Consider the following 26913-nt stretch of genomic DNA (forward strand, 5'->3'; position numbering starts at 1 on the left):
GATGGGAGGTCCTGGGTTCAAATTTGGCCTTAGACACTTCCTAGCTGTGTGACCCTGGGCAAGTCACCTAACTTCCATTGCCTAGCCCCTACCACTCTTCTGCCTTGGAACCAATACCCAGTATTGATTCCAAGACAGAAGGTAAGAGTTTAAAAAAAAAAGTTAATTAGTCCAACTCTCTTATTCTAGAGACAAGGAAACTGAGTCCCAGAGAAGGGTAGAGACTTGGTCAAAAACATTGAAATAATGAGTAGCACTTGGGGGTTTTGAACTCAGTGCTTCTGACTAAATCCACTGCATTTTCTATGACACCAGGCTGGAATTGAGTGGTAGCTTCACTTATGGCTCATTTTGCTCAATACCCAGCAGATATTCAGTAAATATTGACAGACTAACAACTCTCCTTTGTGAAGTCAACGAAGGCCTCTGATTTAGCTTTTGTGGAAACCTTGGCTTATACAGGTTTAATTTACTTGAAGGAGGAAGAATTTGCAGAATAAAGAGAATTTAGCTCTGATCAATTAGCTAGTATGAATGAGATTGTTGCTCCTCAGTCCTGTCTGACTCATCATGACCCCATTTTGAAATTTACTTGGTAAAGATACTTGTGATTTGTCATGTCCTTCTCTAGCTCATTTACAGATGAGGAAATGGAAGCAAAGAGGATTAAATGACTTGCCCAGGGTCACACAGCTAGCAAGTATCTGAGGTTGGATTTGAACTCAGGTATTCCTGAGTTCAAGTCCACTGTGCCATTACTCTCTTAGCCTCCTTGCCAAATGTCCTAACCTAGAAGTGAGTTTTTCACATGCTTAAACTTAGAAGAGAACCTTGGATTTAAATTTTCTTAACTGATGCCCATTTGAGCATTTCTATAATACAGGCAAAATCATATTGCATAGGAGGCTGAGAACTAGAAGGGACATTGGAGATCATTTGGTCCAACTCCTTTGTGTTACATATGAGGAAACTGAGACCCAATTAAGTGATATGATTCAATCAAGGTCACAGGTGGTAAACAGCTGGGTTTAAACCTAGCTCTTTTTAAACTCTAAAGCCAAGCTCTTCCCACTATACCACACTGCCTTTGTAGAAAGGATGCCAAGATAGCTGGTTGGAAAGTCAAAATCTCTGAAGAAAAATTTAAAAAGTTACAGCTGTAGAGACAGGAAGAGATACATGTTCCTTAGAGATGGCCTTCTTCCTTCCCCCCTGATTTCTTCAAGGTTGCAAGGAAGTTTTGTAGTCTTTTTAATGCCCTTTGTGCCTAACAAACTGAACTTGCCCTCATTCTGGTTTGTAACTTAAAGCCAACATTTTATGTTATCACAATCTAGAGAAAAATAAACCCCATGTAGCCCAGAACTCAGAGGAAGTGGACACCGAGAACATTTCTGTTTAATGCTTCGTTCTTTACAATGTTTCCCTTCTGGTAGCAATATTCAGGCTTGGTGAGATGGTAGCCTGGAAAATGATGTTATAAACTAGCAACATGCCAAAATCATCATCTTAGTCAACTGTACTAAAAAGAGTTAATTAAGACTTTCCAAGGTGGATTTCTCTGTGTGATGAAAAGAGTGTTAAATGTAGAAATGGCTGAAGAAAGTTCTGAGGAGAAAGGGACTCCTGGAAAGAAAGGTAGGGCTTTAAAATAGTAAGTCTGCTACTTTCTCCTGTAGTGGAAGAGATAACTGGCCAGGGAGGCAGAATATCCAAATTGTAATCCTGGTTCTCTCATCCTTCCTGTGTGACCTTGAGCATTTAAATGTCTTCTCCCTTCTCAAATGTTTCATTTCCCTTAAATGTAAGAGAGGGGCTTCAGATAAGAGATGACAGCCAACTCCCAGCCCAGCTCAGCTCCAAATCTTTGTGTCTACAATCAGAATTCCAATCCCAGGTTTGCTACTTCCTGTAGGACCTTTACATCTCTGGACCTCAGTTTTCATATCTATAAAATGGAGATAATAACAACTGCCAATTTACTTCATAGGGGTTTTGGGAGGAAAGACAATGGTGCTGACCTGAGAACCAGGAGATGCAAGTTCTCTGCCCTGGCTCTTCTATTTCCTACCTACCTGACCATGATCAAGTCATTGCTCTTCTTTTGGCTCAGTTCATCTTCCTGTGTGACTTTATTTTTTTTTAATGTAAAACATCCTGATGGGTTTGCAAATTAAAAACAAAAAAGCCCATACAGGTATAGGCACAAGGGCCACACTATTTAGGTCTCTTTTTAATAATACATTCATTCCTCCTCTTTTCCAACAAACATGTACTGTATTGGATTTACACTATTGTGCAAGGCACTTAGGCAGGGGAGAGGCTGCAAAGATATGGAAGACACAGACTGCCTTCTAGGTGAGGGACAAACAGACAGAGATAGAAAATCAGCTTTGTTATGGTGTTTATTTTCGGAGACAGAGGCAGAAGTCAGACGTAGAGGACAGACAGACTGCTAGTGAGACAACAGACCTAGGGCCAGAAACAGACAAGAGACACCAAGCCAGAGAGGGACAGACACAGTCTCCGCCCCCCCCCCCCCCCCCGTTTCTCTCTCTTTCTCTCTTCTGTCCCTCTGTCTCTCTCTTTGTCTCTCTCTCTTTCTCCCTCCCTCCTTTTTCTTCCCTCCTTCCCCCCACTTTCCTACCCTGCCTCTCTCCTTTCCTCCTTCTCCCCTTCCACATACACACACACACACACACACACACACACACACACACTCTTTAAGTTCCAACACCCCCAGTGCCCCCCCCCACCATTCCTTTCTCTCCAGTTTCCAAACCACGCCCCATCTTGGTTTTCCTTTCTGATTGGTTATCTTGTGCCTCGGCCGCTTCCGATTGGCCGGGAGAAGGCGTGGACCCTCGGTTTAAAGACCGGGGGGCGGGGGCGCGCTCCTCAGCCAGTCCACCCTGGGTATAGGAGAGGCTGGCTCGGATCAACGCTGTGTGCCCTGTGCCGCTGCCCGGTCTGTTCTTTGCTCTCACTGCCGCTACTGCCCCCTGTTCTTCCTTGGCCCGACCTGCCAGCCCTTTCACAGTCCCGAAGTCTCCCCACCCGGTGTCCCTAGAAAGAAGCACCGGGAAGCGCACAGGGCAGCGGAGAGTAGTCCGCGCCGTCGAGGCCGGGCACAGCTGGCGAGCTTGAGGGCTGAGGAGGGCGGAGGGCTGGGGGGCCGCGGCCATGGTTGCCACTTGCCTGCAACTGGTTGGATTTGTGACGAGCTTCGTGGGCTGGATCGGCATCTTGGTCACCACGTCCACCAATGACTGGGTAGTGACCTGCGGCTACACCATCACCACCTGCCGGAAGATGGACGAGCTTGGCTCCAAGGGGCTCTGGGCAGATTGTGTCATGGCTACGGGGCTATACCACTGCAAACCACTCGTGGACATCCTCATCCTGCCAGGTAGGGGCTGCCTCCTTCTTCCCCCTCGACCCCACTCGGTCCACTCCCTTGGGCTGCTCCTGGGGAGCCCAGTCCCGGGTCCTCATTTCTCCCATCAGTCATCCTTGGGTTTTACTCATCTCTAGCATGGGGTGGTGGGAGTCTTAAACAAGGGGCTCAAATGGCTAGCCATCATACTAGGAAAGAGTACCGGAGATGGAGTGAGACTTGGGTTCAAATTCCTCTTCCACAGCAATTCCCTTTGTTTCTCTGGGCCTCAGTTTCCTCATCTGTAAAATAAGTCCCTTCTAGTGCTAAATCTATGACTCCATAGGGCTAGGGCCAGAACTTCAGATACCGATTAGTTCAAATATTTCATTTTACTGAAAGGAAATTGAGTCAGAGAGAGGTGAAGTGACTTGCCTGGTTACATAGATATAGCATCAGGTAGAGTATTTGATCCTGGTACTCTGAAAGGCTAATCAGTGGGGGTTTTTTTTTTGCCTCTTGGTAAAGAGCACTAGATTTGGAATGAGAAAAAATAGGTTGAACTCCAAGCTTATGACTTCCTCTCTGCCTGACCTTGGTCCAGTTACTTTCAGCCACCTGATGGACCTGCTCTGTTGTGGTCTGCTAGTTCACAGAAGGGGAAAATCAATCTCTCCTGGTAGAGGGAAAGGGTTGGACTTAACTGACCTTTCAGGTCTCTTCCTCTCAGTCCCAAGACTTTAAGGTCACTTTCTACCTCATATTTAGGGAGGCAGGTGCCAATGAGAAGTACTCCTGCTAATTATTCAAGTGTTCTCTCTGCCCCATAGTTCTTTGTGGGGCTCAGTAGCAAAGCCTTTATTTTTTGGTAATAGCCCTGCCTTAACCTCCACTCTCTACCCAATTCACACACTACATTTAATCCGGAACCGAAAGGAACTTGATGATACCAACCTTTCCTTTGAGGAGACTCAGAATCAGAGACCCTTAGAGTTGGAAGAGATCTCAGGGCTAGCTAGTCCAATCCCTATTGGAACAAGAGTCCTTTCTATAATACAGCCAACAAAAAGTCATCTAGTATTTGCTAGAAGTTCTCCAATGGTTGATTGGAGGGAAGGAAACCAACCCTATCCAAGGCATTTCGGAATAGCTCAAAGAATTGGCATATTTTTCTGGTCAGAAAGCCAAAATGGCCCCTTTCCTCTTCCTCTGTTGCTCTGAGTCCTCTGTATCCTGCAGAGCTGGGGACTGATGGGTTCATGTGGAAAGATGAAAACATTCCCCCTATGTAAATTTGATGAGCTTTGGCCCTGAGCCCTTCATAACCCATATCCCCTGCCTGATCCATTGCTTTATTCACCACTTTCCCCCCACAGCCTCCCCCTCCACAGTAGGAATTCATTTCATTCAGAAAACCCTTCTGGTCCTTCTGGGCTTATGAGTACCCCCTTTCCTTCCCCCTCCTCCCTGTGACTGGGGTATGGCAACCAAGGAAGACCATCTGGAGATGCTAAATAAGAGTCTCTGATCCTCAAACTTCATGAGAGTTCTTCTGCCTCTTCCCTCTCCCTTCAGGGTGTTTTCTAGCTGCCAAGAGCCCCATGGTGGGTGGGAGCAGGGCCAGGATGCCCTGGGCAATTTCTGTTTCTGAGAATGGATCATTCCTCTCAGGCTGCCCAGGTGATTTCCCCAAATATATGTGATTGACCATATCATACCTAGTTACGCAATCAATGCCAGTGATTCTCTGTGACTTCCAGGATCAAATATAAATCCTGTTTGGCATTTAAAGGCCTTCACAACTGGCTCCCTCGTTGTCTTTCTAGTAAGAACTCTGGAATAACACACTCAGTGATCCAGTGATGGCTGTTTTGCAAACTAGAAACTCCATCTTCTGACTGCATTTCACTAGTTGTCTCCCAGACTTGGAATCCTGACCTCCCCTCCACCTCCAGGCTTCCTTCAAGGCTCAAACCTACAGGCAGCTCTGTGGTTCAGTGGCTAGAGAGCCAAGCCTGGAGTTGAGAGGACCGAGTTCAAATCTGACCTCAATACTTCCTAGCTAGGTGATGCTGGCCAATCATTTAACTCCCATTGCCTAGCCCTTACCACTCTTCTGCCTTAGAACAGATAGTATTGATTGTAGGACAGAAAGTGAGAGTTAAAAAAGAAGACTCAAATCTATACTGTCTTCAGGAGGATTTCCTTGCGCCTTCTTTGCTAGCTCCTTCTCTCTAAAATTATCTTCCTTTTACAGTTTAGGCTGCATATAATTTGGCTATCCCTATTTACATAATGCCTCCATATTAGAATGTGAACCTCTTGAGGGGAGGGACTGTATTTTTGTCTCTTTCCATTCCCAGGGGTGTGCTTGACACATTATAAGCACTTAAATAAAGGCTTATGCTGGGTGACTACATGGATAGAGAGCGAGGCTTAGAGACAATAGGTCCTGGGTTCAGATCTGATCTCAGTTACTTCCCAACTGTATGACCCTGGGCAAGTCACTTAATCTTAGTTGCCTAACCCTTACTAATCTTCTAACTTGGAACCAATTCTAAGACAGAGGATAAGGGTTAAAAACAAACAAACAAACCCTAAACCTTATATTTATTGACTGACTGAGAATTGGGGCTCTTTTTCCTAACATCAGATTTTAATACTTTTCCTCCATCTTAAACACCTCCATTGATTTTTTTGTTCCTTATGCCCAGAAATGTGCTAGTGTTTAAAAACCACAAAAATACACACGACATCCTTTTGTTTTATCTGCATTATTGATACTTTATCGCTTTAAGTCTAGATAATCAATAAAACAATAAATTGAGCCCTTCTTTGTTGTGTTTGCCAATTTCTGGGATGTAAATGCTCACACTGAAAATTCAATAATCAGGAGCCGGTAGGGGCTGGCTTTAACCCATCCCCACCTGCCCCTCATAAGTATAAAATACTAAACACTAAAGTAGTAGATGGAAGAGGGTCAGTGAAAGTATAGTCAAAAGAGCACCACCTCTGGAGACAAAACCTGTGTTCAAATCCTACTTTTGGTTACTATCTGCTAGACCGTGAGCACTTTATTAAACTTTTTTGGACCTTCGTTTTCTCATCTGTAGAATGAAGTGGTTTGCCTACTTGACCTCTATGGTCCCTTTGTGGGCTAAATCTATGAACCAATGATTAGAATCTCTATAATCTGTCTTTGGACAAGTAGCTTATCCTTCCTGAGACTCAGTTTCATCCTTTGTAAAATGAGGTTAGACTCAATGACCTGTAAAGTCCTTTCTGAATTCCCATAATTCCATAAAAGAATTTTAAAAGGAAGACTTGGCCACTGGAAACATCCCTCTGGCTTTTGTTGCCCCATACATTGGGGTATGCTGATAAAAATTTAGCAACCAGCTCTCTGAAAAATATATACACAGGTTACACTTTAAAGTTGAATCTGCATTATTAACCATCAATTTCTTAAGTCTAAAAATCAACAAAATGATAAATCAAGCTCCAATTTATCAACATTTGCTGATTTCCTAGGTGTAAACAGTCACACTGAAAATTTAACAATCAGCTCTCTCTGTTTTTCTCTCCTGCTCCCCACCCCTTCCAGTGTGGACCAACTCTATTACACACCCACCCACATGGATTAGAAAGGGGAACCCTTTAGGCAGCAGAGAAAGATTAGATTCTTGTTGTTGATTTTCCTGAAGATTTAGAGCTGGAAGATCTTTTTTTGAGGTCAACCAGCCCAACCTCGTCAATTTTCAGATGCAGAAACTGAGGCTGAGAGAATTAAATGACTTGTTTGAGGTAATCCTGCAGGCAGTAAGTTGCAGCACTAGGACTGGAACTCAGGTTCAAATGGGATTCTGTTCAGCATTCTTCCCACCATACCCTGCTTCCTCCAGAAATTTAAGGTCAGATTGAAGTTTTGATAGGCCTCGGACTAGCTTACCTAAGGTTACAGGTCCTTGGATATCATAGGGGGAAGAAACCCTTCATGGAATTCCTTATTTTAAAAATAGACTCCAAGGAAGGCTGTCTCTTGGATCTGACTGGAGCATGACACGTCCTCTCAGAAGTCTTCATCCTCGCTCCTGAAAAGAGGTGATGCTTGCATCTCTCACTTCCATAATTTTGTCTCTACCTGAGATGCTGTGGTTGAATTCCTCTGCAGGAGGCCACCCTTCTGGCCACAAACCTTCCATACTCAGCTAGGCTGGGCATGGAGGGCAGCAGATTCAGGCTTTACTCAAAGTCCTTTCCTGGTGTAGCCTCTGAAAACCCAAAGTCCCTTCCATACTGTCACGGGGCATCAGTGAAGGAGTTGAACAAAAGATGGCTTAGCCGAGTTACTTTGAAAGGCGACAACCCATAGTGAGCCATTTAGAGATGGAGCACATTAGAAGCCCTGAGTCAGATCTCTGATTTTATGTAGAAATGGTCTTCTCCATCCAGAGCAAGTAGAAGGAGGGACAGCGAGCTCTTGTGGCACCTTGCCCACTCACACAGGGGTCATCTTTGATCTAAATGAATATCCTTTCTCATTGATTGTCTAATCCTGACAGGTTACGTCCAGGCTTGCCGAGCCCTCATGATTGCGGCATCAGTGCTGGGTCTACCCGCCATCTTCCTGCTCTTGACTGTCCTGCCCTGTATCCGGATGGGCCATGAGCCAGGGGCTGCCAAGTACAGGCGCTCTCAGCTGGCCGGGATCATGGTGATTCTGCTAGGTAAGGGCAGCTTTTCCACCAGCTTTTCTTCCATCACAGCCATCAAGCAACTACTCCTCTCCATCAGCTTCCTAGATATTAACTGTCATGAAATAGTACAATTAAAAATATACTGGCTTGGGCCAGCTAGGTGGGTCAGTCCTGGAGATGGGAGGTCCTGAGTTCCAATCTGACCTCAGATGCTTCCTAGCTCTATGACCCTGGGCAAGTCATTTAACCCTGACTGCCTAGCCCTTACCATTCTTCCACCTTGGAGCCAATACATTGCATTGATTCTAAGATGTAAGAGAATGTTTTTTAAAAAAATATACCAGCTCTAGAATCAGAAGACTTGGGTTCAAATCTCACCTGTGATGCTTAGCTACTGGTATAACTTTAAATAGGTCACCACAGCAACCTTGGATTTCATTATCCTCCATAAAGTGAGGGGACTAGACAAGGTGGTCTCTGAGGCCCTTCCACATCCACAGGACTGATCCTCTGCTCACTTCCTAGTGGCTTTTCCATCCCTCTGAGTTGTCAGCACTCCAACAGGGTAAAGGAGAATTCACAGAACTATTGGGTTACCTCCATCCCTGGGACCTTTTGGAAGAGAGTAGGTATTCCCAGCAGGATTATGAAATATCTGTAGGGAGGGGGCAACTAGGTGGCTCAGTGGATTGAGAGCCAGGCCTAGAGATGGGAGGTCCTAGGTTCAAATCTGGCCTCAGACAGTTCCCAGCTGGGTGACCCTGGGCAAGTCACTTGACCCCCATTGCCTAGCCCTTACCACTCTTCTGCCTTGGAGCCAATACACAGTACTGACTCCAAGACGGAAGGTAAAGGTTTAAAAAAAAAAAGAAATATCTGTAGGGGCTGCTGGGTATCACTGGTGAGTGATACAGACAAGAAGGGGTGCAGGAAGAAAGAATGAAAGGAAAGACTGGAATGTGATTATGGAAAGGACAGCTTGGTTTAATTCAAACAACTATTAGATAATTGCTATGTTGGAGCACTCTGGGAGAAGGAAGAGCCAGAGAAGAAGGCGGTGTCAAAGGAAGGGCTAGAATAGAGAAAGAGGAAGCAAATGAGACAAAGATTTGTTTGTGGCTGGGTGAACTAGAGTGCCATTAACAATTGTCTTACCTTGGGGCAGCTAGGTGGCTCAGTGAAGATGAGAGGTCCTGAATTCAAATCTAACCTCAGACACTTCTTAGCTAGGTGACCCTGGACAAGTCACTTAGCCTCAGTTGCCTAGCCCTTACTGGAACTGATACTTATCATTTCTAAGACTGAAGGTAAGGAGTTAAAAAAAAATTCACAATTGTTCTACCCTGCCTATAGGCAGGGCTAGGTGTTGTGCATGGGTCTGGAGTAGAGTCAAATCTGACCTCAGACACCTACTAGGTAATTCATTTAACTCTGTTTGCCTCAATTTCCTCATCTGTCAAATGAGCCAGAGAAGGAAATGAGAAATGGGTCTGGTATCTTTGCCAAGAAAAACCCCAAATGGGACAGTCAGACAAAATTGAACAACAATCCCAAGGTATTCTGTCTGATCCCCCATCCCCACCCCAGAATTCCATTTCTAGAATTCTATTTCTTTTTGCAGTCCAATTTCCATCTTAGTAGACTTGTAACCAATTGCAATTCTACATTTGACAGGAGCTAAGAGTTCCTGGACCAGTCACTTAACCTGAGTGTCAGTTTTTTCTTTTGTAAAAAGTGTCTCCTTTAGAGGGTTATCGAGACTGGAATGAGATAATGTATGCTAAGAGCTTTGCCTGCCTTAATATACTAGAGAAATTATTCCTCTGAGTTTTGACAATTACTGCCAGGGGCATGAGAATTCTATTCCACATAAGCTGGAAACACCAGTTGTGCTGATTGGCAGTGGGGAGATTTCTCTTTTAACCTCAGTTTCCTTATCCACAAAATGGGGATAATAATAGCACCTTACCTCACAGAATTATTACGAGGCTCAAAGGAGATAATTTTGTAAACTGCTCTGCAAATCGGAAAGCTGGGATTAGTCTTAAAACAGTTTTTAAAAAAGCCCGGGAGTTCAGATGTTCTGCTGAAAGGCTTTAGGGGCCGGTGGCAATTGATCAGCTTTTGGTCTTCAGGCACAAAGCCTTTTTATCTGCCTGCAATACACAAAACAATGGTCACATGATCACCCCCTTTAAACTCTTGGGGATGTCTGTAGGGAATGTTTGACAGGCAGGTCTTTGTGTCAGCTTTGTTCTCTCAGCTGGTGGGTCAACTGGAGCTCTCCTAGGGAAATCGTGTTGGGGGGAATCCAAGTGGAAGGACTTGTCACCCCTTGCCTCCCCCCACCCCAGCCCCAGTGGTGTGATTTGATGTTTCCTACACGCGCTCACAGATTTAGGAAGGCTGACAGATGTAGACAACCGAGCTAGAAGGGACCACTCCTTTGGCTGCAGAGAAAGCAGCCTCAATCCAGTATAACCATGCTTCTGGTTTCCATGCTTCTAATTAATCTGCATCCTTAATTTATTCCTTCCAGGGGCAGCTAGGTGGCTCGATTGATAGATAGAGAGCCCGGCTTGAGACTGGGAGGTCCTGGGTTCAAAGCTAGCCTCATTCACTTCCTAGCTGTGTGACCCTGGGCAAGTCATTTCTCTCAGTTGCCTGACACTGTTTTGCTTTCTGTCTTGGACCAACTACTTGGTATGGATTCTAAAATGGAAGGTAAGGGGTTTTGAAAAAGCTATTCATCCTCAAAGAGCATGGGATGATGGGTGGAAAATGAGCGGTTCTGGAGTCAGGAAGATGTGAGTCCAAGCCTGCCGTATTTTGTGACCAGGCTTGGTGTCTTCTAGGACTGTAAACTGCACAACAGCGACCCATTGACAAGAACTCTTAAGCCAACCATGAATCTGGACCAATCTCCCGGCCAGTATCCTCAAAAGGCTCTGGCCTCTGGACACTTGCAAAATCTACCTGGAAGGGAAACATCTGAATTAAAACTGGGAGCTAAAGGTTGTGTCTACACAGGCACACAAATGAGTTCATTACAGTGGAGAGAGCCCTAATTTGGAAGTCAGGAAACATGGATAGAAATCAGCTGTCACCGTGTATATTACCAGATGTTTGACCTTGATGGTACTTAGTAATTGTTTGAATTAAATAGAATCAAATTGAATTGGCCTTTTTGAACCTCAGTTTGCTCCTCTGCAAAATGGGAGAGTGTAGGAGTTGATGATGTCTGATGTCTTTTCCATCGTAGTTAATATTTATATAGTGCCTACTGTGTGCCAGACATTGTGCTAAGCTGGTGTTATCTAGTTTGATCCTCTCAATAACTGTAAGGTAGATGCTATTTTCATCTCCATTTTATAGATGTGGAAAGTGGAGTCAACAGAGGGTAAGTGACTTGCCCAAGTTCATTCTGGGAGTAAGCTTCTGAGGTCAGATTTTAACTAAGGACTTCCTGATTCCAGTCCCAGTGTTCTATCCACGGGCATCACCTAGCCACCTCTTCTAGCTCTGATAGTGGACATTTCTTGAGCATTTAAAGTTTCACTAAGAGCATCCATGATATTATCTCATGTCAATCAGTCAACAAGCATTTATTAACATTTTGCTATGTGTTAAGCATCACATGATCCTGATACTAGCTGAATTTCAATGGGTAGATAGAAAAGGACTTATTATTCCCATTTTATTGATGAGGGAAATGTCAAATGAGGGACTTCATCTCAATGGCTGCTGAGATCCTTTCCTGGAGAACCTTGTGGATTCCATGACTTGCCCAAGGTCTCATGGCTAATAAATGTCAGAGGTGACACTTGGACCGACCCAGGACCTCTGAAGTCAAATCTAATATTCTCATTGCTACTGAAAACCAAACCAGTTGAGCTCAGTTGAACAAACAGCTGTTGTTAAGATAGCCCAGTTGTTTTCAAATAACGGATTGGCTATATTAAATGATTTCTTTGTGGATTTTATTTGTAGACGTAGCCAGAGACTGAACAGGAGTAAGATGAGGTTGGCAGAAGGGTATGGATGCTCTTTTTGGAGAGTTCTCCAGGTCCAGGGCTTGGGCTGACACTGTGGCCCTGGATTTCATGGGTCTGGTTGTCCCCTTGAGGCTGCACATCTCCCATCAATCCTGGACCTGATTGTTATCTTGGGGCTCAGCAGAGAAATGTTCTCTCTGCTGAGATAAGGGAACAGATCAGTCTCTTCTGGAGCTGCCAGTCGTGCCCACCTCCCCCCTTGGTCACTCAAGCTCAGATTGCTCAGTGAGCCGGCCACTGAGTGGGACATTGTTGTGACTCTGAAGGGACGGCCCTGGAAATGTGAAGCTCATTGTCTCAAGTGTGGCACCTGCAGATTTTCTTTCGGGTCTTCTCGCCACAAGGTCCTGAAGCGCCTTGTTCTCTCTAGATGGCTTAATGAGTGGGAGGAGAGAGAGGAAGAGAAGGGAGTCCTTTGTGTCTCTGACTTGGGTTGGGTGCCTATTGGTGGAGAAGCTAGTGCTGAGCTCATGCTGGGTCCCAGGGGTCACCAATGAGGGCAGAGGCCAAGATGGCAGCTTCTGAAAACAGTGCAAAGTGGGCAAACGGGGGACTTTTAACAATATCTGCATTAGTCCTGTTATAGATGGTGAATCTTCAATTTCTTCTTTAACAATTCCTTTCTCTTTCTCTCTTTTAAAAAGACCCTCACCTTCCATCTTAGAATCAATACTGTATGTTGGTTCCAAGGCAGAAGATCGGTAAGGGCTAGGCAATGGAGGTCAAGGGTCCATAGTCACACAGCTTGGAAGTGTCTGAGACCAGATTCGAACCCTGGACCTCCTGTCTCTAAGCCTGGCTCTCAATCTAATGAACTACCTAGCTACTCCTAGTTCCTTGGTTCATGTCCTAATAGAAGTTTAATAACAATAGTAATAATAAAGATGTATTCAGGAAGTCTACAGATTAACTCAACCCAGTTGGATTAGAAAAGACCGCCATTTTGTTCACATTTTCAATATAGACTGCAGAACATGACAAGAATAACAACAATATAGAGACAAATCTTTTCTATCTAAACTCCATCTAGTAATCATGAGGATAGGAGAGAGACTGGCGTAGTGACGTAATTATTTTAGGAGACTCCCTTCTCCATTGCAGATTGATACCTTCTCAGCAATGTCTATTCCTAGAGAGATGCCTAAAGGAGAACGAGCATTATTTAGTGCCTATTATGCACTAGACATGGGAATATGATCTCATTTGGTCCTCATCACAACCCTTGGAGTTGGTGCTTTTATTGCCATTTTTTAGAATAGATGTTTATGTACATTTGTTGCTTTTTCATAGCCTAGATTTCATTCTGTGCCCCTTCCCTTCTTGTCTTCTCTCCCAGAGAACCATTCCTTATAATAAAGAATAAAAAAAAAAGATGGAGAAGGGAAATAAATCAGCCCCAAATCTGATAAACACACAAAATCTGACATGGGTTGGTGTTATTATTATCCTCCTCATTTTACAGATGGACAAACTAACACTGAGGGTTTAAGTGACTTGCTCAGGGCATCTCATAAGTGCTTGTGCAGGATTTGAACTAAGGTCTCTCTGACCCCAAGTTCAGCACCCTTATCCCTATGCTGCCTTGCTACCTCATATGAGATTGAGATGATTATTATTAACATTAATAACATTAATTCCTTTACTAAAGTCTTCCTCGTGACATGGAGGTGGCTTTGGGTTCTTGAAGGCTATGACAGTGTAGGTTCAAACGGGGCTGGGGGGGGAACATTACTTTGTCCATTACTTGGATATATGTTGTATTCTTCCAATAGAATAGAAGCTCTATGAGGTCAGGGTCTATTTCCCCTTTGCATCTCCAGTGCCCCCCTCAATTATTTGTTGCATTAAATTGCTTTGAACCCTCATGAGCTTGGCTACTAGACTATGAATTATTTGGCTACAGTAGTTCAGAGAAAGGGACAGCTAGGTGGCCCAATGATTAGAGTCCTGGGCTTGGACTCAGAATATCCAATTTCATGAGTTCAAACTTGTCCTCAAATACTTACTAGCTGTGTGACCCTGGGCAAGTCACTTAGCCCCGTTTGCCTCAGTATCTTGATCTGTAAAATGAGCTGGAGAAGGAAATGGCAAACCTCTCCAAGAAGATTAGCTTTGTGACCCTTGGCAAGTCACTTAAGCTTGTTAGCATCAGTTTCCTCAACTGTAAAATGAGCCAGAGAAATAAATGGCAAATGACTCCAGGATCTTTGCCAAGAAAACCTCAAATGGGGTCATAGGAGACAGAACTGGAAAAATACCTGAACAATAACTTCTTGATTCTAAGCCCAGCACTCTATCTACTAGAGGGAATAAGATAAATAAGACATGGACATCAGCATGTTCACTTACAGTCCTTGTCCTCATCTTCATCCTCTCCTCTCTTCTCCTCCCTTTTCCTTAATAACCCTTATATTAATTAATTATTATTATTAATTACAATTAATATTAAGTATCAATTCCAAGGCAGAAGAGCTGTAAGGGTTAGACAATTGGGATTAAGTGATTTGCCCAGGTCACACACCTAGGAAGTGTCTGAGGCCAGATTTGAACCCAGGTCCTCCTGATGGAGTTTTATCCTCTGAGCCACCTAGCAGCCCCAGTCATGGACATTTTTTTAGTCTCTTTTGTGAAAGTAGACAGATGGGGAGTGCGGGCAGTTAGGTGACTCAATGGATTGAGAGCCAGCTCTTAGAGATGGTAGGTCCTGGGTTCCAATAATTCCTCAGATACTTCCTAGCTGTGTGACTCAGGACAAGTCACTTAACCTCCACTGCCTAGTCCTTACCTGTCTTCTGCCTTATATCTAATGTGCAGTATTGATTATAAAATGGAAGGTAAGAGTTTTAGGGGAAAAAAAGAAAGATAGATCCTAGATTTGGGGTTGAACCTTTGCTTATTGCTTTATGAAAACTATGGGCCACAACAGGAATTTTCCAAAAGTGAAGCTGGACTTTGTCTCAGATTGAGATCCATTTTCTTTCCTTTTTCCTCTAGAATCAGGAAAAACAATGTTTTTTTTTTCCTCCTGGCATCCCTCTGGTAGTTCTAATCTGCGACTTTTTTGCCTTAATCTGTGAACTCTGCTCTTTGTTTTTCAATCAGCTCTAAGAATTTGATTCAGTGGGGGCAGCTGGGTAGCTCAGTGGATTGAGAGCCAGGCTTAGAGATGGGTGGTCCTGGTTCAAATCTGGCCTCAGACACTTCCCAGCTGTGTGACCCTGGGCAAGTCACTTGACCCCCATTGCCTAGCCCTTACTGATCTTCCGCCTTGGAGCCAATACACAGTATTGACTCCAAGATGGAAGATGAGGGTTTAAAAAAAAGAAAAGAATTTGATTCAGTGATTTTCTTTTGTGGAAGCTGGTTGGGAAGAGGCTGACATTACAGTACCCCATTGGATGGTCACACATAGAAAGCTAGCTGATGGGCACAAATATCGACAAGCATTTATTCAGTGTCTACTGAGTGCCAGACTCTGGGGACATAAACACGATGAGTGAAGCAATCCCTACTCTCAAAGTGCTTCAATTCTCATGGAGCAGACCAGAGAGCCACCCATATAACGAGACAAATTTAACCCAATCTATATCGAGAGACTAAAGAGAAGAATAAATGGCACCGAGAGAATAAATAAAAACATAATTGACATGGAGAGAATAAGGAGAGAACTAACTTACATAGGAAGAATAAAGAGAACATTTATAGCAAGACAATAAAAGCAAATTCATATAAAGTGGTTAAATCAAGGTCATTTCAGAGAGGCAACAGCACTAATGGAATCCTAGTACACGTGGTCTGATGATTCTGGGGTCACCACATTAGAAACATGGGCAGTCTCTTCAGGAAGGCTTCTCTTACATTTTGAGCTGTTCCTTCACATACTCTTACCCGACAACATGGCAGCAAATTCATATGAGTGCTGAGATGCATTTTCTTTCTTTTGGTATTAGATTGATGTGAGCTGGGAAATGACTGGATTTCTAAGGTTCCTTCCAGCTTCACCAGAATGATGTGTGTGTGTGTGTGTGTGTGTGTGTGTGTGTGTGCGTGCGCACGCGCATGCATGTGCCTGCACCTGACAAATGACTTAGATTAGTGTTTGAAAAAGTCAAAGGAAAAAAGGTGTTGACCTGTGTGGGCTAGAAATAAAGGAAAAAATATTGAAAGTTGGCCAGGAAAATAGCGGGCTCAGTTCTTCCATTGGTTTGATGTCTGTTGTAAATATCAAATCATCATAAAAACAATTGGCCAAATTGAGCCTAACCTGTGCATCCTGCCAGATGGATTAAAAAAAAAAAGAACCCAACGTTTTGATTTCAGAAGATAAATTGGAGAAGGGAAACCAAAGGCTCAAATGATTAAAAAAATGAAATGAGATAGATCATGTGGAAACTAGAAATGTCACGACTATCTTTGCTTTCATTTTTGAAAAGTTAGTTTTGTTTAGTCTGTTATCATTATCAGAGCATTTATAAAAGGCAGGCTCTAAGTCTGGAAAGGATGTTGTGAGCCACCTCCTCTCAGAACTCTGCCTTTTACAGCGGAGGAAACTGAGGCCCAGAGGGCATTACATGCCTCATCTAAGGTCACACTGCTGGTAAGTGTCAGAATTGGGACGTTAGTATAAACAAACTGGATGAGGAAACAGTTTTCAGTACCGTTTGTACAAGACCCCAGAGTCATGCAGGATCCACTGTGATGACAATGGCATTCCTTGTTCTCAAAGCACTATTTTCTAAAGCTCCTTGACTTTTTAGTCTGTAATACTGAGAGTGTCAAAACCAGAAAAAAGACAGACTTTCAGGGGGCCAGTAAGGCTTCCCTCCTTTCCTCCCCTCTTTTTTCTCTCAGGAATATTAAGAAAGTCACAGTTTCAAAGTCAAAACACCAACACCCTTAAGTCTAATGTATTCAGTCACTTTGTTTATGGAGTGTCATCTACTGTCATCGGCTAGCTTCTATTGTCATCAAGATTTTATATTTGAGAAAGATTTTGTTCACTGTTTCTATGGAAATCGGTTTCTTTTTAAGAATATGAAAACCATAATGTACGTATAACCTGGATCGAATGGCCTGCTGGCACCAGGAGAGGGAAGGGGAGGAGGGAGGGAGATAAATTTGATCATATAACTTAGGAAAACTTGGGTGGAAATTTGTTATTTTATGTAATTGGTTATATATGTATATATGAATATGGAAACCAATTAAGGGTGATCTTTTCTCCCAGTATTTGAAAATAACTTAAGGCAAAATTGCTGAGGAAGAGAGCATTCAGGCACATCCTCCAACCTGTCAGGCCAAGGCTAGCCTAGTCCTCTGTCTGTACAGGAAAGCTCTTATGAACCAGAATTCAGACCTTCCTTCCCCTGTCTCAAGACCCAGAGATAGGCATCCCCTCTCTGCCTTTCCTTCCCCCTCTCCTTCCCTTCTTTCTTCTCTCTTTCCCTCTCCATGATTATATTTTGTGAAACATGAAGGAAAGAATCAAACTACTGTGGCTTCACTGTTATCATTTCTAGGGTCCAAATCCTGTCTGTTTCAATGAGATCCAGAAATGAATAGTTGGTCCAGGCGGTTGTCCCTGTCCCCTTTCTTTCTTCAAATCCTCATACCAAGCAGTTGGTGTTGGATTTTTTCTATTAGAAAAAAGTCATCCTCACCTAAGTTTACCTTAATATCAGGGAGAACCTTTCAAACCATCAGGCAGGTTTCCATTTGTCTCTCTGGAGACATTTCTTGGAAAAATCTCCTAAATCTTTTCTTGTTTCCTTAACGACGCCCAAGAGTTCGATAGTTTCAATGGACCTGAGATCTCCAAGATGTGTCACCATGGGAAAATCTCTCATTCTGAGGGCTTCATATTCACATCCTGTACAAATTTCCCACAGAGGATCTATCTAAGGTGTGTGGGGTCTTCCTTGTGGGTCTTTCAGCCTTCCATTGCGGGTAATTTTATTAATAGTGGAGGCCACATGGTGGAAAGAGCTTGGATTTGGAGGCTGGGGAAATAGGCATCTATATCTCAGTTCTGACACTTACTTGCCTGTATACCTATGGATAAATTACTTACCTTCTCCAAACCTCAGTTTCCTTGGCTGTAAATCAGTGGTAGTTAAACTTGGATCACTTAACTTCCAAGGTTATTGAAAGGAAAGAATGCTAGAAATGGGAGCTGCTGTTACTAATGGCTTGGGGTCAGTAGTGGCTTGGCTAGTGTTTTGCTCTTACTGGACAAAACAGATTCTTCCCTCCTCTGTCCCGGAGTACATTTTCCTTTGTTTTCAGTCTCTCTCCCAAACATTCTTCATCTGAAGGGCAGCTGGAGGTCAGCATCTCAAATGACCCTCTCATTTCTCTTCTTGTGGTATGGAAGTCAGTCTGTCATTTTCCATTGGTTTTGATGTGGTGGTTTTGTGAGAGCCACAGGAATCCCACCCAAGGCTAGTCTATCTGCTAGGAAATCAAGACGTTTCTGGCGTTTGAGTGCCATCTTACATTGAGAATATGTGAAGTAGGAGGCTGGAAGAACAGGACGTCTGGGCACCATCAGGTGTATTTATAGGATCAGAGATTTAGAACTGTGGGCTACCTGGGAGGCCATCTAGTCCACCCATCCATTTTATGGCTGAGGAAACTGAGGCCCAGAGAAATGAAATGTCTTGTCCAAGAGCACACAGATAATAAGTGCGAGAGGCAGAAGTTGAAACCAGGTTCCTCTGACTCCAGAGCCCATGTTATTGCCACTATACCAAAAAGACATGGGGGAATCAGAGTGAGGATTTGTCATTTTTTTGGAACAGAAAAGGATCAAAGGATCCTAGATAGAGCTGGAAGGCACCTGAGAGCTAACCTTGTCCAATCCTCTTGTTTTGTGAGGAAACCAAGCCCCATAGAGGTAAAAAGACATACCAGGTAGTTGTCATTATGGTCCAGTGGGAAGAACTCTGTGATCACAGGACCTGGGCTCAAATCCCCTCTGTGATCTTTAGGACTCAAGTGACCACAGACAAGTTACTTACCTTGCTAGGGCTCATTTTCTTGATCTGTAGAGTAAGAGGGTTGGATGAGATGGCCTCTAAGGTCTCTTCCAATATGTACCCAAGTTCTCTGACCTGAAAGCTATGATCTTTCTAGTCTATCTGGGTACATCTCCTTGGGGGAGGGTGGAGTTGGAAGGAGATGAGCTACCATATGCATATGTACATAGAATTATTTTGTTTTTGTGTGGGATGGGGAGGAGGGGTCTGGACTTGCATCAGTGTAGTGAGGAAATCTCTACTGTTGAATCTTCCTCTACTATTGGAGATTGGAAGTTGCCACTTAATACTTAGGTGACTGTGGATAAATAACTTAACTGCCTTGGGCCTCAGTTTCCTTATCTATGAAATGAAGGAATTGGATGAGGGCTTCTGAGGGCTCAGACTCCTGCACATTAAAATACAGTCCCAAATGATGTGAATGGCTCAAGTCAACCAACATTTATTAAACACCTACTATGAGTAAGATATTGTGCTAGGGCTCCTGTAAGGATTTATGATTGGGTTGGTGTGAGAAGTCCCTCTATCAATGCAGGTTGCCACTCTTCTGTAACTGAGTAGATCTTTGGGAGTTGCTCTGCCTAAAGAATTCATCATGCCACCCCAAGCCCTTGGAGATTATCTAGACTAGTCCTCAGACAAAGGGTCTATAAATGGGGTTTATCCTCCAAGTCTTTCTAACTTTCTGACCCACCAAGGACCCAGTCTTCAAGGATTCAGGGTCATTTCCATACTATGATGAGGAATAAGAGCATAACAGAAAACTGTCCCTGCCCTCAAGCAACATACATTCCATCATCAGTTTCATTAGTAAATTTGGGTTACATGGACAGAGAAGCTGGATAACCCTCACCTGACCCAATCTCTAATGCTTTAAAAACAACCACAAATCCTTATCTTCCACTTTAGAGTCAATACTGTGTAGTGGTTCCAAGGCAGAAGAGTGATAAGGGCTAGGTAATGGGGGTCAAGTGACTTGTCCAAGGTCACACAGTTAGAAAGTGTCTGAGGCTAGGTTTGATCCCAAGTCCCCTTGTCTCCTGTCCTGGTGCTTTATTCACAGAGCTACCTAGTTGCCCTATGTCCCAACAGTTACATAAGATCTCATTCCTCATTGACAGAGGTGCATCTTCCTATTTTTTCAACCAACACTTAATATATTGTGGAAACTCAGGACCTGTTATACAAAAGCCAATGTTTTAGTTATTATCAACTTATGTACAATGGGTTAAAGGGCTCCCTGTACATGAGGAAATATTGAATCTTTTTCCAAATGTAGAAGAAACAGTGAAAGATTGTTCCAATTTAATCCAATTGATCCCTGCCAGTGGTAAAGGAAAGTGTCGATATTTCTCCTGTGTGGACACAGGCTGGAAGTGTATAAACATAGTAACTCAGTAAGGCTCTGCAGCAAACAACCAACTTTTACTAACTGCCTACTATGTGCCAGGCACTGGAGATACAAATATAATAAATGAAACAGACCCTACTCACAAAGTCAGTTTACTATCATTTATTAAATACCTACTATGTGCCAGACATTGGGAATACAAATATAATAAATGAAACAGACCCTACACACAAAGAATTTACAGTCAATTAATTAGCATTTATTAAACACCTACTATGTGCCAGGCACTGGAGATACAAATATAATAAATGAAATAGGCCCTACTTTCAAAGAATTTACAGTCAGTTAACTAGCATTTATTAAATACCTACTATGTGTTAGACACTGGGAATACAAATATAATAAATGAAATAGACCCTACTTACGAAGAATTTAGTCAGTTAACTAGCACTTATCAAACACCTACTATATGCCAGGAACTGGGAATACAAATATAATAAACCCTACTCATAAAGAACTTAGTCCATTAATTGGCATTTATTAAACACCTACTATGTTCCAGATATTGTGCTAAATGCTGGAGAAAAAGAAAAACAAGCAACCATCCCTGCTCTTACGGAACTCATGGTGCAAGAAAAAATGGACCAAATCCAAAGGTGTAGGAAGGTCTGCTGGAGCTGGGAGTTGGGAAATGGAAGTGGGTTAATGGTATCTTAAAGATAATCCCTTCCCACCTTACTTTTATGGAACCCTTTACTATTTTTGAATAGTATCACATGACTTATCTTGTCCTCTTAGAATTCTTGGCTTCCTAGGGGCAGCTAGGTAACTCAGTAGATAGAGAACCAGGCCTGGAGTTGGGAGGACCCGAGTTCAAATTTGGCAACAGACACTTCCTAGTCCTTCCTAACCCCAATTGCCATGCCCTTACCACTCGTCTGTCTTGGAGTATTTGGACATTTACTATTAATTCTGAGATGGAAGGAAGGTTTGGGGAAAAAAAAAAGAAGAATTCTTGGCATCTTTTAAAACACCTCTCAGGTTCTGCCTCCATCCTGAAACTTTTCTTGACTCACCTTCCTAGTTGCAACCAATTGTTGGTGTGCTGTCCCCATGGAACCTACGTCATATATATTTTGTATGTATTTGTTGTATCTCCTAGGAGAATGGAAGCTCCACGAGGGCTGGAATGATTTCATTTTTGCCTTTGTATCCAGCATGCCTGGCATGTGTGCCTGGCTCATGATAGGTACCTAATCAGTGTTTATTGAGTTGAACTCAATTTTCTTATTTGCGACTGAGCCTGTGCCCTTTACCTCATGCCATCCTGGCAGTATTGCTAATCAAGTCTCCATTAGGGATAGGATTTGTAAGGAATTGGACAGGAGAGTGAGCCCATGCTCAAGATCCTCTATGGCAAAAGCACCCTCATTCTGGAGGAGGTCAAGAAGGCAGTAAGGGTTGTAAGCTCTTACCCACAGTCTCTGGAGAGAGGAGGAAATAAGGATAGGTCCTCACCTGCATAGGGGCAGCCAGGTGGCACAGTGTATTGAGTGCTGGGCCTGGAGTCTGGGAGACTCTCCTTCCTAACTTCAGATCTGGCTTCAGCCACTTACTAGCTGTGCAAACCTGGGCAAGTCATTTAACTCTATTTGCCTCAATTTCCTCATCTGTAAAAGAGGCTGGAGAAGAAAATGACAAATCATTTCAGTATCTCTGCCAAGAAAACCCCAAATGGGGTCACAAAGAGTCAGACGTGCTTGAAAATGACTGAACAACAACAAAACTCAGCTACATAAGACATTTTAGTGACAAATTGGTCTAGAAGCAGGAGATGAGCCTAAATGCCTTTGGAAGTTCTTTTATAATCCTTTTTGTCTATGAAATCTAAACAAAAATTAAACATGGGCTACACAGTGCAAAATCCCTGTGTTTTCCACATTAAATCTTATCGCAACAAATCTCATTATAACAATATATTGTTTTTATTCATCTCCCTTTGCTTCAAAGGACAGTGAGGAGGGAGCTAGGTGGCTCAGTGGATAGTCAGGCCTGACAATGACAGGACCTGAGTTCAAATCTTGCCTTAATTCCTAGCTGTGTGATTGTGGACAAGTCACTTAACCCTCATTTTCTAGCCCTTATTGCTCTTCTGCCTTGTAACCAATATATAGTATTGATTGTAAGATAGAAAGTAAGGGTTAAAAAAAAAGAAAAAAGATGGTGTGGTAGAGAGCAAAAAAATGTACTGGTCTCCTTGCATGGTTCTTGGGTTCTAAATCTACCTTCTACTTTCTAATTATGTGAACCTGAGCAAGTCAATTTCTCTGGATCTCAATTTCTTCACTTGTAAAAGGAGGGGTCTGGACTAGATGCTTTTTTCCTTCCTTCCTTCCTTCCTTCCTTCCTTCCTTCCTTCCTTCCTTCCTTCCTTCCTTCCTTCCTTCCTTCCTTCCTTCCTTCCTTCCTTCCTTCCTTCCTTCCTTCCTTCCTTCCTTCCTTCCTTCCTTCCTTCCTTCCTTCCTTCCTTCCTTCCTTCCTTCCTTCCTTCCTTCCTTCCTTCCTTCCTTCCCTTTTTCATGTATTCACTGAACCCCATACTATATGAATCCTGTCTAACTTCAATATTCTATAGGTGTATTCAGTGTTTGTTTTTTTTCCCCCCACTTTCTTAGGTTTGAATTTAGGAATAGTATAAATAGCGAATACAGAGGGATTTCAAAGCCCCAGTTGGGCATAGCTCATTTATTTATTCAATACCCCTTACAGCAAACTTACAATAGAGCAACTACCACATATCTGGACAATGTCATGTAATGTGATTTACTCCATATGAATAAAGTGAGTAGAGAATTGGGCACGTGGCCTTTGTCCTTCCCTGTTTGGCTAGCTCAGGCCAGTGCCTTTTTTGCCTTTTTTTTTAAGCATGATTTGACTAGAAAATAGTTTAGCTTTCCATTTTAGGGTGTGTGTGTCTTGGCAAGACCTTTGTATTCTTTTAACAAATATTTTCTTCATCAGTATTGTCTACTGCTAAAGGTGGCTAAAGACTCCTGTAGAGACCTGGCCTCCATGCTAGGAGTCCAGGGTCAGAGGTTTGTAGATACAAGAGATCTTTTTAAAATCTTTTCTTTTCTGGGGCAGCCGGGTAGCTCAGTGGATTGAGAGTCAGGCCTAGAGACAGGATGTTCAAATCTGGCCTCAGCCACTTCCCAGCTGTGTGACCCTGGGCAAGTCACTTGACTCCCATTGCCTAACCCTTACCACTCTTCTGCCTTGAAACCAATACACAGTATTGACTCCAAGACCTTGGAAGGTAAGGGTTTTTAAAAGATTCTTTTCCTAATTACGTGTGATAACAATTCCCAACATTAAAAAAAAAAAACAACTTACCTTCTGTCTTAGAATCAGTACGGTGTCCTGGTTCTAAGGCAGAAGAGCAATGAGGGCTATGTAGTGGAGGTTAAGTGACTTGCCCAGGGTCACAGAGTTAGGAAGAGTCCAAGATCTTTGTGATGACCATCTATTGCACTCCCCTTAAAGTGCTTGCATAAGGTCCTACAGACATCAAGTAGCAGAGCCATCAGGATTAGAATGCGGGTCCTGAATTCATTCCACTGCCAAATGCGCCCCGGTCACTTTTTTCTTTGTGTTTCCCCAGCCCTGTGTGCCCTGGTGGCCACCATCTGGTTCCCTGTGTGCGCCCACCGTGAGACCATGATCGTGAGCTTTGGCTACTCCCTGTACACGGGCTGGATCGGGGCCACCCTCTGCCTCTTCGGCGGCTGCGTCATCATGTGCTGCTCTGGGGATGCACAGTCATTCGGCGAGAACCGCTTCTACTACTCTTCAGGCTCCAGCTCTCCCACTCACGCCAAGAGTGCCCACGTATAGGGAGCCACTGGACTTCCCCGGGCTGCCCACTGAGGTGCGCCAGCCGATGGACCGACGTGCCAGCGGGTTGTCGCCAAGCTCTGACGCCGAAGGTCTAGCAAAGCCTCCTCCCCAGTGTTCCGTAGCCTCAATTGCCCACCTGCTGCCTTAAGAAAAACCTCCCCCTCGGTTGTACCCCTCCTGTTGCCCACGGTTCTGCCCAGTCGAAGGTCTCCCCCAAATGCATATTAAAGAGCCTTGGGCCACGCCTCTGTTTCTCCTTTTTGCTTCGGGTATCTTAGTTCGCTGGGGGGGGGGGGGGGGGCTTTTTGTTCTGGGTGCTTCTTGGCCCCGCCCCGTCTTCTCCCGGATCCCACGTTTCTGAGTTGGGAGGAATAAAAGGACACGTTTAAGCTGTTTCCAATGGCAGCGGAAACCTTCTCGAGCTGCCTCCCGGGCCACGGATGGCTCCTCTTAAGTCGCAAGGCCACCTGGTTGTAACAAACACCAAGAGAGAACGGGGCGGGGCGGGGCGGGGCGGGAGGGACCTCGGGAAATCTGGATCGTGCTGTGTCCAGGAAAGTTGAGTTTGGGGGACTTGTGGGGGGGGGGGATGGGAGGGGCTCTTTCAGGTGATTTGTTTTCCTTCTTCAAATCTGGGGCTTCCCACCTCTCTGTATATAACCGCTGATTTTTTTTCTGCTCTTTTTTGCAATCATGATTTTCCTGAAATTCTCCATTCATTGGTATGAAGGAAATGAACCAATTCGGCTCTAACCACACGCTCCTTAACCGCGCCTAGCTTCAGATGAGATCTCCTAAAGCAGCTTCGGACTTTTTCTTTCTTTCTGGGTACAGGGTCGTTCTTAAACTGTCATTTCACCTTTCCATGTAACCATTGAAAAACCACCACCACGACCACCGGCTCTCCTTCCCCCTTAGCGTCCATGCTGACAACCAGCTTGACGAGGCATTATTGAACATGTGCTGTACTGGGGTATCTGGTCTCCTCCCCTGCTGGCCCGTTGGGCCACCGCTAGAGACGGCCGCCCACCTCTCCAAGTACTGCTGTACCTTAAGTGAAGTACTGTAAAAATAAATAACAGACTGTCTGCAAAACTGGCCTTCCGTCTTCTTCCACTCTAACTTTTTTTATAAACTTGAAATTCCATCCATGTCTACTAGGGGTCATAGGGATGTCCCTTTGGGTTTCAGGAGGGGCGGATTCTGCTTGGTCCTATATGATCAAAACACTAGGCCTGGGAGAGATTTTAGAGGCCATCCAGTCCATTTCCTAAATTTTATAGATAGGGAAACTGAAGGCAGAGGCCTTTAGGTAATTTGTTGGGTTAAGCACAGGTCCTCTGACTCCCAGTCGAGGAGGAATTGGATAAAATGATCCTTCTTTCCTATCTACCATATCAGCAGAAAATGAGTTGGAAGGGATCTTGTAGCTTACTAAGGCCAGTTAGTACTTGATCAATCAGTGTGCCCACCAATGGTTGGAAACTTCATCAAGGGGGAGCCCTGTCTCCTGATGGTTGATGGTAGAAACAGGAACCCGAATGTTACCAGTTTCCTGGGTTGAGTGATGTCTGCTCATCAAGCTGCCATGCTTTGACATGGAGTGTGGAGAATGGGCAAGAACAGAATTATTCATCAGAGGTTCCTCTTGACCAAAGAATGATAAAAGGGATAGGACAGAGTTTAAACCTGATCTAAAGCCACCCTTTTGGAATTTTAAAGGAATAATAGCTTCTGAATAAGGGGCTGATTTCTAGCCACAATCTTGTGGGGCAGAAGTAAATATTGGGTAATGGAAATACTTAGTTTTAAATTTCTAATTTTTTTTCTATAATGTCTCTATTTATTTTTTAAAAACCCTTCCCTTCTGTCTTGGAGTCAATACTGTGTATTGGTTCCAAGGCAGAAGAGTAGTAAGGGCTAGGCAATGGGGGTCAAGTGACTTGCCCAGGATCACACAGCTGGGAAGTGTTTGACATCAAATTTGAACCTAGGGCCTAACTCTCAATCTCAGCTGCCCTCTATGATGTCTCTTTAGATGTGGGTCTGCTCTGAGAAAACATAGACTACCCTACCTTTGCTTGTTTTCCTTTGTCCTTCAAATCAAATGTGAATCTCAGAAACATTTTGGTGTGCCAAAGGCTGCCAAACATTTCCTGTTTGGGAACATCTGTTCTAGTCATCAGGGAATGCATAAACATTCTATTTGTTATGGAGCAGTTTGAAGGTTTGCACCCATCAGGAAGGTTATTCCCCCAGCTGAATACTCCCGTGGCACTGGGATCTCATCAATGATGCTTAATTTCTCTCCAGGAAAACATTTGCAAAATCATTTGTGCAGATAGATAGCTTTCCTGTTGGCCAAGTACATATGTTTGGAAATTTTATCATTATGGTAAGGACATAAAGCATACAATTATTCTTTGAAAGTCTAGACTTAGCTTTCTGCTACCCCCCCCCCCCCAAAAAAAAACCCCACCCAACAACACTGCATGAAAAA

The 26913-nt window shown here is 43.7% G+C and overlaps 1 protein-coding gene across 1 annotated transcript; it reads left to right on the forward strand.

The window, feature by feature from the left end:
• The first annotated feature begins 2670 nt into the window (after positions 1-2670).
• Positions 2671-25508, forward strand: CLDN11 (claudin 11). Its single transcript, XM_001362263.3, has 3 exons — positions 2671-3409; positions 7939-8103; positions 24178-25508. Exons 1-3 carry the CDS (start codon positions 3184-3186, stop codon positions 24408-24410), a joined length of 624 nt encoding a protein of 207 aa, XP_001362300.1. The 5' UTR covers positions 2671-3183; the 3' UTR covers positions 24411-25508.
• Positions 25509-26913: the final 1405 nt, after the last annotated feature.

This window comes from Monodelphis domestica, chromosome 8, assembly GCF_027887165.1.
Source record: "Monodelphis domestica isolate mMonDom1 chromosome 8, mMonDom1.pri, whole genome shotgun sequence".
Taxonomy (NCBI): Eukaryota; Metazoa; Chordata; class Mammalia; order Didelphimorphia; family Didelphidae; genus Monodelphis; species Monodelphis domestica.